At 46.1% G+C, this 12,398-nt stretch overlaps 1 protein-coding gene across 1 annotated transcript in view; it reads left to right on the forward strand.

Moving 5' to 3' along the window:
- The window catches only part of HEPHL1 (hephaestin like 1), a 174,248-nt gene that overhangs the window by 32,257 nt on the left and 129,593 nt on the right, over window positions 1–12,398 (forward strand). The window contains exons 2-3 of the mRNA XM_068266810.1: window positions 3,535–3,779; window positions 9,524–9,736. Of these exons, the coding sequence (XP_068122911.1) occupies window positions 3,535–3,779; window positions 9,524–9,736 (458 nt within the window). The remainder of the gene's footprint in view (window positions 1–3,534; window positions 3,780–9,523; window positions 9,737–12,398) is intronic.

The raw sequence follows: 12,398 nt of genomic DNA on the forward strand, positions 1-12,398 counted from the left end.
CTGTCAGCAAAACGAAAATAGCTGGCAGCGGGGGACTGGAGGCTCTGTGAGTGACTGCGAGGGCACGAGACCGCTGGAGGGGGCTGGTAGAAGCCCCAGGCAAGTAAAACTGATTTTTTATTCCTAGCTTAATTGTCCCTTTAAGGGGATCTCTGCTGCTGGCTGGAGGGACTCAGAAGGGTGGCGCGGGCACAGGATGACTCCAAGGGGCTGCAAGAAACCCCAGGCATGTTAAACTGATATTTTTTCTCTTTAGATTTCCTTTAAACAATGCCAGTTACCTGGCAGGTCTGCTGATTTGTTTGGCTGCAGTAGTGTCCGAATCACACCAGAAGTAAGCATGCAGCTAATCTTGTCAGATCTGACAATAATGTCAGAAACACCTAATCTTCATGCTTGTTCCGGGTCTATGGCTAAACGTATTAGAGGCAGAGGATCAGCAGGATAGCCAGGCAACTGGTATTAGTTAAAGGGGGAAATAAATATGGCAGCCTCCATATCCCTCTCATCACTGTTGTTTTTTAACAGTTTATTTCTTTGTCCATTTTATAATTGTTAAACAGGCAGAGCCACAAGTGATATCTGAGGTCGCTCATGCTCACAGCCAAAATAAAAAAAAACGTCGTATTAACTGGTTTTAAAATACACAAAATGCCACCTGCCTTTCAGCCTAGCTGGGGTAGTAAGGCCTGTGTGCACTTCATGTATACTGTGCCATGCCTTAATTGATGCTGGTGTGAATTCTAAAGAGGAAGTTAAAGTGAGTACGGTACGTATTGCGCATGTATTGCTGTATCAGTTGGGCGCTTGGTGGTGCTGCTGATAGTAAAATATTGGTAATGTAAATTACCAGCGGCGACCCAACCAGTACCAGCGGGCGCCGGACGCACCTGCTCGATATGCGAAAGTGATGTCACTTCCACATATCAGTGCGGGCGCTGGGTCCTAGCGCCCGCACGATTGGTCGCCGGCTCGCCGCCTGATCCTGAGGTCTGAGTGACGCGTCGGTGGCGGCTGGAGGGAGCCGCTGACAGAGGGGGCGGCCGGGCGGAGATCCGTGGCACCCCAGGACAGATTGGGGGCACGTGCCCCCCCAAAATAGGGCTAGCGACGCCCCTGTAAATTACTGATATTTTACTATGCACACTACCCGCTACCTATTCTAACCTTAACCCTTAACTCTAAAGGTACCCATACACTTATAGATTTGTAGCAGATTCGACCATCAGATAGATTTCTGTCAGATGCGTGTCAGGTTAAATCTGACAGGAATTTATCTGACCTGTGCCACACACTAGGAACAGATTTCCAATAGATTTCAGATTGAAATCTATTGAAAATCGATCAAAATGCATTATTGCACCATTCGATCCAATACAACTCTATGGGTCATCGATCTGCTGCAAGCAGCCAATCGACCTAGATCGAACACCTGGGCCGATCTAGCAAATCGAAATCGGCTGGAAATCGATCGATTGGCTGATCGATCATGCTTCCTGCTGCATCGATTTCTAGTCAATTTGGTCAGAACGGTTGAATCGGCCGCTGATCGATGGCTGAAATCGACCAGTGTATGGGCTCATTTAGTGCCCTCTAACCCAAACCCATCCACCTAATGCCTAACCTTAACCTACCCCGTAAGTGCCTTAAAAGGAGACCCCCTTACCTAATGCCTAACCCTAACTTCCCCAGTAAGTGCCTAACCTTAACCCCTCCCTCCCAGCCTCCGTAGAAGTGCGATACAGCGCGAAACGCGAAACTAATTACAGCAGTTTTTATTAAAAATAAGCCACATTGTTGGCATGCATGTTTAAAGAGACTCTGTAACAACATTTTCAGCTTTATTTCTTCTATCCTATAAGTTCCTATACCTGTTCTAATGTGGTCTGGATTACTGCAGCCTTTTCTAGTTGCACTGTCTCTGTAATATATCTAATCTTCTTTTCTTTGTCAAGCTTTGTCGACCCAGAGAGGAATGCACTGCCTCTGCTGTGAAAGGGAGAAGTTATGCACGCCCCCTCCATGCCCCCTGCATGCTCTGTGTGTGCTCTGTTTATTAGTCACAGACAGGTCTCCGCTCTCAATTTCAGCTTGTCTGAGGGGGGAGGGAGCTGCCCATGCTGAGAAACTGTGGGAATCCCTGACTGGAGTGCAGATAATTCACTATGTAATAAAAACTTGTAGTATACTGTAAAATTATATATATATATATATATATATATATATATATATATATACTGTATATATATATATACACACATACAAACACACACAAACATCACTTCCTGGTTAGCAGCCATGATTTTTGTTTGTAAACACTGCTTAAAACTGGCGATTAAAAGCCAGGATCGCGGCAGGGATCGGCGGAAATGGCAAAGAGGGATCCAGGAGATCACAGTGACTGGTTTTTGGTATGTGATTGGTATGTTTTTTAATTGTACAAATCGGACAGTACAGATTCTCTTTAATGTGCTAATAAGATGCTCTGGGTGCTAAAAATGGTGCTTGGTTCACTTTAAACCCCGCCTGTGGCCCCCGGTAAGTGCCTAACACTGACCTAAAATCGGGCACCCAAACGATATATAATTGCAGCTGATCATTTACGACAACCATTATTAAATCTTATGTAGTAGCCAATTGGCAATTAGTTGCACCAGGCGCCCAAATGACTGCCTAGTCGTTTGAAAATGAACGCAGCCATCTATAAGACGCCTGCTGATCGCCGCGCCCCAATTCATCTGATCCAGTAAAAGTGACGTTTTCCCGGAAGCTGCTTTAAGGCTTTGTTCACATCTAAAATTGAAATCGCTGACGGCAACGATGTTCGATTTTCGCGCTTTTTTCCCCCTCCCGGCACTCCACTGCACGTTACGATTTTGTGCAGATTGCTTTTGTAAGCGCTTTTGCAGATCAATTCAGTTTTTTCACTTCCTGAAGTCAGTGAGGAAGTGAACTCTTTGACCTGGAAAAGAATAAATACAATGTATTTATTCTTAAAAACACAAACGCCATCGCCGGATTAAAAAAAACAAAACGATTTGTGAGCGTTTTGCATTTTTCCTATACCTTCCATTGTAGCAAAATCGCCCCGAAAATGGTACAGGCAGCGCTTTGCTGAACGGAAAGCGGACACAATTACCTGATATGAACTATCCCATAAGGAATCATTACAGCGATTTCAGGGCGTTTTTTAAAAATCGCCGGCGGTCAAAAAAAAAAGCAAAACGCCCTAGGTGTGAACAAGCCCTAAGAGTGATACTTTTTTTCTCCTATATATTGAAACCTAGAACTATACTGACAACGAAAAGATTGGCTTTTAGATTTTGGCTCCACCCAGGATGAAGAAGTTGGGGCTAGCAAATCACTGAGTAGTTTGATTTGTTAATCCCAGCTCCTGCCTCATACGTGGGGCTAGTCAGTATATTATGAGAAATATTCTGCTCATCAGGATATGGGTGATATGTTTGAAATCAAGACTTTGTTATCTCATATAACTTGTTTTGCAGATCATTAGCATTATATTTGTCTTTTCAGCGAGGCCTCCACGTTCCTGGAGTCAGGTCCACACAGAATAGGTCGCACCTATAAGAAAGCCATCTATAGACAGTACACCGATGACAAGTATAAGGATGAGATCGCTAAGCCTGGCTGGTTGGGGCTCCTGGGCCCTGTGATAAAGGCAGAGGTTGAAGACACCATCATCGTTTATCTAAAGAATCTTGCTTCCAGACCATATACGATCCACCCACACGGGGTCTTCTATAAGAAGGATTCTGAAGGTAAGTGGCTTGATAAAGGCGAGATTAATACTTTTTGTGCCCCTAGTCCAAGTATGTTGTGGCTCCCCTTTTATGTGCAGCAGAGCCTCTCCCATTCCATGTGCAGCCCCCTCTTCCATGTGTAACATTCATGTACAGAAGCCCCTCCCATTCCATGTGCAGCCCCCTCTTCTATGTGTAACATCCATGTACAGAAGCCCCTCCCATTCCACGTGCAGCCCCCTCTTCTATGTGTAACATCCAGGTACAGCATCCCCTCCCATTCCATGTGCAGCCTCCTCTTCCATGTGCAACATCCATGTACAGCAGCCCCCTCCCATTCCATGTGCAGCCTCCTCTTCTACAGTATGTGTATCATCCATGTACAGCAGCCCATCCCATTCAATGTGCAACCCCCTCTTCATGTCTAACATCCATGTACTGCAGCCCCTCCCATTCCATGTACAGCCCCCTCTTCCATGTGTAACATCCATGTACAGCAGACCCTCCCATTCCATGTGCAGCCCCCATTTCCATGTGTAACATCCATGTACAGCAGCCTCTCCCATTCCATGTGCAGCCCCCTCTTCCATGTGTATTATCCATGTACTGCAGCCCCTCCCATTCCATGTACAGCCCCCTCTTCCATGTGTAACATCCATGTACAGCAGACCCTCCCATTCCATGTGCAGCCCCCATTTCCATGTGTAACATCCATGTACAGCAGCCTCTCCCATTCCATGTGCAGCCCCCTCTTCCATGTGTAACATCCATGTACAGCAGACCCTCCCATTCCATGTGCAGCCCCCATTTCCATGTGTAACATCCATGTACAGCAGCCTCTCCCATTCCATGTGCAGCCCCCTCTTCCATGTGTATCATCCATGTATGTAGCCCCTTCCTTTCCATGTGCAGCCCCCTCTTCCATGTGTATCATCCATGTATGTAGCCCCTCTCATTCCATGTGCAGCCCCCTCTTCCATGTGTAGCATCCATGTATGTAGCCCCTCCCTTTCCATGTGTAGACCCCCTCTTCCATGTGTATTATCCCTGCACTTTAGCCCCTTTCTTTCATGAACAGCCCCCTTCGGCATCAGCTTCCCTTTTTCAAGTATTGTTCCCCATTTTCAGCCTCATCTTTCATATGTAGCCAGCCCCGTTTCTTGCCCCGTGCGGAGCGTGCCGCCGCCCGGGGCGCTGTTGGGAGGGGGGCGCTATAATGGAGGGGGGAGCCGGAGCCGCGGGGAGGGCAGCCCGACCTCTCCCTCCCTCTCCTCTCCCGGGCGCCCTCCGTGCTCCCCCCTCAGATGCAGAGTTCGTGAGCAGCAGGGAAGCGCTGTTTACAACTCACCGGCTGCCTGGCTCCAAGCGCTGCTCTCTCGCCGCTGGTCTCCTCTCTCTCTCTGTATACGTACTGATACACGCTGCTTCCTGTAGCCGGAAGCAGCGTGTATCAGTATGTATACAGAGAGAGGAGACCAGCGGCGAGAGAGAAGCGCTTGGAGCCAGGCAGCCGGTGAGTTGTAAACAGCGCTTCCCTGCTGCTCACGGACTCTGCATCTGAGGGGGGAGCACGGAGGGCGCCCGGGAGAGGAGAGGGAGGGAGAGGTCGGGCTGCCCTCCCTGCGGCTCCCCCCTCCATTATTGGGGGCATCTACCTATCTAACCTATTCTGGGGGCATCTACCTAATCTAACCTACGCTGGGGGGCAGCTGCTAATCTAACCTACGCTGGGGGGCACCTACCTAATCTAACCTACACTGGGGGGCAGCTACCTATCTAACCTATACTGGGGGCAGCTACCTAATCTAACCTACGCTGGGGGGCAGCTACCTATCTAACCTATACTGGGGGCAGCTACCTAATCTAACCTACGCTGGGGGGCAGCTACCTATCTAACCTACACTGGGGGGCACCTACCTAATCTAACCTACGCTGGGGGGCAGCTACCTATCTAACCTACACTGGGGGGCAGCTACCTATCTAACCTACACTGGGGGGCAGCTACCTAATATAACCAACACTGGGGGGGCAGCTACCTATCTAACCTACACTGGGGGGCAGCTACCTAATCTAACCTATACTGGGGGGCAGCTACCTATCTAACCTATACTGGGGGGCACCTACCTAACCTATACTGGGGGGCACCTACCTAACCTATACTGGGGGGGCAGCTACCTAATCTAACCTATTCTGGGGGGCACCTGTCTAATCTAGCCTATACTAGGGGGCACCTACCTAATCTAACCTATACTGAGAGGCACCTACCTATCTAACCTAGGGGGGGGGGGGCGCAATTTTTACACCCTCGCCCTGGGTGCATTTTAGCCTAGAAACTGCACTGTATGTAGCAACCCCTCTTTCATGTTCAGGTGCCCCCTTGTGCTGTAGCTGCCCAAGGCCCGGGCCTTTATAGCCTTACCAGAAATCAGAAAGGCTTGATTTAGGTTCACAGTCCCCAGGATTGTGCTGTCAAAACAAACGTGTTGGACAAAACGAACACGTCACAGTGACAGCATATCTGAATGGATGCTATACGAATCGTTCCACATGTTTGCTTGTCTTTTGTGTTCCATTCTGTGTATCTGTACATTTCTCCACTTGTGTATACCTAACCTTTATCTGGTGGTACTAAATCACATAGTAATGTACTGTGGAACTGGAGCGGCTGTCTAGTCAAAAATAAAAACACCCTTAGGAGTTGCTAAATTCCATCATAAATGATACTGAACAGTCTTACTGCCAACTGAAAAACTTTGAATTACTGCAAGCAGACTTCCATGGTTTCGCAAGCTTTTAATATTAGTGGCAAGATTGAAGCAAGAAATGAGTGCACCCCCCAAGAGCTCTCCCTCTGTTCTTTAAAGGGAAGGTCCAAGCAAAAAAAAAAAATGAGTTTAACTTACCTGGGGCTTCTACCAGCCCCATGTAGCCATCCTGTGCCCTCATAATCACTCACTGCTGCTCCAGTCCCCCGCTGGCAGCTTTCTGACCTCGGAGGTCAGGGCCGCATTGCGTACATTTTTACGCATTCCCGCTAGTGCAGGAACATTAACATATACATTTTTACGCGTTAGTGGTGCAACGCATACATTTTTGTTCCTGCACTAGCTGGAATGCGTAAAAATGTATGCAATGCGGCCCTGACCTCCGAGGTCAGAAAGCTGCCAGCGGGGGACTGGAGCAGCAGTGAGTGACTACGAGGGCACAGGATGGCTACATGGGGCTGGTAGAAGCCCCAGGTAAGTGAAACTCATTTTTTTTTTTTTTTGCTTGGACCTTCCCTTTAAGAAAAAAATTAGACCCTTACTACTGTACAGCAATGTGGCAAGATAAACTGTATACATACAGTTTTCATCAGTGACTTCGAAAATCTTAGATGATAATTATGCAGGCATATTCCCCATACGACAATCAGACAACAAGTCCTCCAAAATAACTAGACAGTCCACCAAAATAATGTAATTGAGTATCATATCACTCCCAAATAACATAATTATGTTGTGTCCCCCTGAATAACATAACTAGGCAGAGTGCCTTCTCAAACATAATTAGGTAGCATGCTCTCCAGATATTATAATTAGGCAGCATGCTCTGCTCTCCAGATATTATAATTAGGCAGCATGCTCTGCTCTCCAGATATTATAATTAGGCAGCATGCTCTGCTCTCCAGATATTATAATTAGGCAGCATGCTCTGCTCTCCAGATATTATAATTAGGCAGCATGCTCTGCTTTCCAGATATTATAATTAGGCAGCATGCTCTGCTCTCCAGATATTATAATTAGGCAGCATGCTCTGCTCTCCAGATATTATAATTAGGCAGCATGCTCTGCTCTCCAGATATTATAATTAGGCAGCATGCTCTGCTCTCCAGATATTATAATTAGGCAGCATGCTCTGCTCTCCAGATATTATAATTAGGCAGCATGCTCTGCTCTCCAGATATTATAATTAGGCAGCATGCTTTGAATGTGTTTAGGGGCAGGGCACAAACACAGATTTCTGCAACTCTGGAAGGCTCTGCTTTAGTAATTTCTGACCGCATAATGGCTCATATCATATCCTATTAACGTTTCTGCTGAGTTTTCTCCAAGGTGATATTATTAGGCTTTACCAATAAAATATATTTAATGCTCCCAGCATCCAAGAAAATACTCAAAATACATCCCATATTACTTTTCAACTACGATTTAGTATTTTTTCAGTTGCTAGGAGCTGAAAAGTTTTTTTTTGTAGATAACATGAAAAAATATCTCCAGGGAGAAAACTCAGGAGAAAAAGTTAAGTGGATAAGGGCCACAACATGATCTGCTTAACTTTGGCAAATAAAGGAGCTTATACATAGCTAAGCACAAGCTCTATCAGTTAGTGCCGCCACAGGACCAGTAAAATATATGTGCCTGGATATATAGAACCAATATCAGTGTATTCATCCACCGCCATTCTTTAAAGGATTAGTTGCAAGTTAGCGTATAGAGTATAAAACTGATTTGCTAACATTTTTGGAGGAATAGGTTAAAATTTCCGAAACTTACGAATCTGCTAACTCTTATGGAGCCATTTAAATACACCAAATGGTACCTCACTAGCCACATTGCGGGCACTCTAGGGTTTCTGGATGTCGGTATTTAAATCCCTTCCCATCTTCTCTTTCTACACTGACACACCCATACAATAGAATACTCTAGGCCAGTCTGTAATACTTACCTTACTCACAGGAAAAAGCCATAGGCATTTGTGTGGATCTAATTGATAGATTGAGGCTGAACAAAGCCAGAAGTTAAAACTGATGTGTAATATCAAGATGTGATGGGAACAGTAATACTATTAGGATCAGTATGATGTAGTTTTAGAAAATGTTAAGGTCACTGCTATGCTTTACTTGATTAAACACATTCCCTATGGGGAGGGACGGTTGATGCAGTATAGTACTGGGCCCAGTTCACTAGCTCCATGTGGGCTTTTGTGGTTATCTGGAATATAGACTACAACTATACTGGAACCCTCACAATCTAGCAATGGCTATTCTGTTTATGTTATGTATAGATCAAAAAGTAAAAATAAAAAACAAGAAAAAGCAAAGAAAGCTAAAATATGCAAAAAAAAAAAAAGACTTGGACTATTTGAAAGAAGAATTTTATTTAATCATATCACTGCAACTGTTAACATTAATAATGTTCTGTTTTACTGTCAATTTCAATTTTTATATTCTTGAAATGTACAAACAATGACTGTTAATAAGCTTTCTTTGAATAAAAATTATTTAAAAAAAAATAAAAAAATTCCGAAACTTAATATAAATATCTGTTCAGTAATCTCAGAGGAGGACTCTGACAACCAGGACCGTTTCTGATTAGTTTGGCCACCCAGGCAAGTCAATCTATGTCAACTCCCCCCCCCCCCCCCCCTTCAATGATGCACTACCTCCACCAGCAGGTGGTTAGGCATCTTGAGGGAAGGGGATAAACTTAGGTACAATTACTAAACATCATGAAGGTTAGGGTTAGGCTTGTGGACAGTTTAAGCTTGAGCCTGTAAAAACTGACAATAGAACAATTATTCGGACAGCAGACAGCTTTTTCTTTATGAACCCTTGGACCTCAGGACAGGAAAAATAAACACTTTTTTTCCCTTGGACTGCCATTCGTTTACTGCGCACCCTGTCAGGACTGCGCTCTAGGAAACAGCCTGTAAAGTCTGTGGGTTTAAGTGGCTCTGCTGACAACTGCTGGTAATATTTTTTCATGTGTGTTACTTTCTAGGGGCTTTTTATCCGGATGGAACCAGCAAGTCTGACAAACATGACGATGGGGTCCCTCCGGGGGGAAGTCATACCTACACCTGGATTGTTAAAGAGGAACATGCACCCACCAGTGGAGACCCCAACTGTCTGACATGGATCTACCACTCCCACACTGACGCTCCCAAAGATATTGCTACTGGTTTAATAGGGGCGCTACTGACTTGCAAAAAAGGTAATTTTACAGTATTGTATTTGACTAGTTTCAAACAAACTTTCTACTTTACTCATATTTTTGGCCAAAGGATATTCGATACTCTGGATTCCAAAAAATGTAACTCCATGCTCAAAAAATAACTTTTCATGGCGGCGTTAATTACTATTCCCCCTCCAGGTCCACGTGGATGGTAAGGAATGATGTATTTCAGCTTCCAGCTATTGCTGGCATTCGAATTACAGTGTTTTAATAGTAACTTCATCTCCGTCTTCTGACGGCGCTGAAGTTACTCACTGTGCAGCGCTATAGCTGTAATTCCTATTACGGTCTATGGTGTGCCAGCTGCGCCCAAATCTCCTGCGCTGGATTCGACATGCTCGCTGTTTGGTGTACAGAACAGGCCTGCTTTTATCGGCGGATGAGGTGGGTCACCACCCGAGGTGTCAAAGGGGGTAGAACTTGTCTCGTGCAGAGAGTGCATCATAGTGGGGGGTGAAGTAACTTACCTGTCCTGGATCCAGCCAAGAGCACAGCCCATCTTCCTCCTAGGCATCTCATTCTCTATAGTCAGGGCTGCTCAAATCCGATCCGGGAGACATCCAGATAGTAGCTATCCGGAATGGATATCTCCCAGTAAACCTGGTAAACCTGTGCGGGGGGGGGGGGGGGGGGGAGGGGGGTTTCAATCTTACCTGTCTGATGTCTTCTTAGGTCTGTCCCTCGGCACCTCCCATGATGCGCTCCACACGCGTCACGTGATTACAAACACTTCCTCCTTCAACCCGGAAGGAGGAAGTGTTTGTAAACACGTGACTGCCGCTTGCAGCGCATCGTGGGAGGCGCTGAGGGACAGACCTAAGAAGACGTCAGACAGGTGTAGGAAGCAGTTTTGAGAAGGTAATTATGTAAATGAACTCTCAGGACATTCAGAGGTGCAGCGGGCAGTGTGTTCCCCTGACTTTTCGCTTTCAGAGAGGGTTCATGCAGGCAGGAGTACAGGTCAGGAAGCACAGCATCCTATATGAATATAGTGGCTTTCAGACTAAGTTCACACTGAATTCATTGTGATGTGCAACGTAACCCCTCCTTCCCCTGGGCTGCACACAGAGCTTATACTCACCTGCTTGCCACATGTGTCTCCATTACCGGAGCTCCTCTGTCTCTTCTCTTCTGGGGCGCCTGTGTCCTGTGACAAAAACAAGAGGCTGAATACTAGAGGCATGGTGGCACGTACCTTACGTAATGCTAGATGCCTCTAGTGCTTGTCACGGAACACGAGCGCCCCGGGAAAGAAGAAATAGGGAGGAGCGCCCGGCAACTACGGAGAGAAGACACGTGCTGAGGTCAGGTAAGTGTAAGCTCCGCTACCAACACTGCACATCAGTTGTCCCGAAATTGAACACTGCTACCACCGTGCTCCCAACCCACTGTTGATCAAGCAATATCTTCAGTCCAGTTTAATCAACCGATTCAAATGATTTTGCCCGGAAATTGATCGATTAGGCATCATTTGCGGCATCAATCTCGATCAGAGTGGTTACCTTTAAATACAATATGGATTTCAGCTACATTGAAAGATGTGCTGTCTGTCCTGCCTCTGTTACTGAAATCACGCTTTATCTATTTCACTGGCTACTCAGAGTGTTAAGGTGGCACTAACGATACAAACGATTGTTTACGAATGATTATTCATAAGAATGAGCGGAAATGATTCTTTGGGACCACTAACCATCGAAAATCTAACCAATCCGATTCATGAAATCAATCTGGATCAGTTGAATTAATGTTATCGGATTGGTTAGGAGATTTTTGTCCGTTAGTGGTCCCAAACATTAACTACTTGCCGACTGCTCCACGTCAATTGGCGTGAGCAGTGCGGCAAGCCCCAGGACCGCTCCACGCTGATTGGCGTGAACGGCCGTCTATGGGGTTAGCAGGAGATCGCACGCACTCGAGGGGTGGAGCTCCACCCCGCCTTCAGTCTTCGAGCGGCGATCGCCGCTCGGAAGACTTAGACGGCGAAACCACCGTCTAATAGGGTAGTACAGCGTTGCGATCAGCAGCAGCGCTGTACTGGGGACAGCCGTGAGACATGGCTGTCTCCCTGGGATATTAGAGAGCAATCGCCTCTCATAGGTAGAAGCCTATGACAGCCAATCGCCATGATTGGCCGGCTACAGGCAGAGAGGGAGGGAGGGAGGGAGGGGAGATAATAAAAAAAAACAATATTTATTATAAAAAATAAAGAAATAAATATTTATTTAAAAAAAAAAAATATGGGGGCGATCAGACCCCACCAACAAAAAACTCTGTTGGCGGGGAGAAAAGGGGGGGAATCACTTGTGTGCTGTGTTGTACGGCCCCACAGCTTGGCCTTAAAGCTGCAGTGGCCTATATTACTATAACTGGCCTGGTCACTAGGGGGGTTTAACCCTGCAGTCCTCAAGTGGTTAATTTCCGATCGCTCAAATTAATAATCGTTCGTAAACAATTATTTGTTGAATTTTATCATTAGTGCAGGGGTGTAACTAGAGGGGAGCATCCCCTGCAATCAGGAGGGGGGGGGGGCACAGAGCTGTGGGGGCCACAACTACTAACCTTCCTTTCCTTCGATACAGGGGACTATAATTCAGATCAGGTGTGTTTTGTGGCAACACTTGTTACGGGGGTGAAGATCCTG

Source organism: Hyperolius riggenbachi, chromosome 2, assembly GCF_040937935.1.
Source record: "Hyperolius riggenbachi isolate aHypRig1 chromosome 2, aHypRig1.pri, whole genome shotgun sequence".
NCBI classification, from domain to species: Eukaryota; Metazoa; Chordata; class Amphibia; order Anura; family Hyperoliidae; genus Hyperolius; species Hyperolius riggenbachi.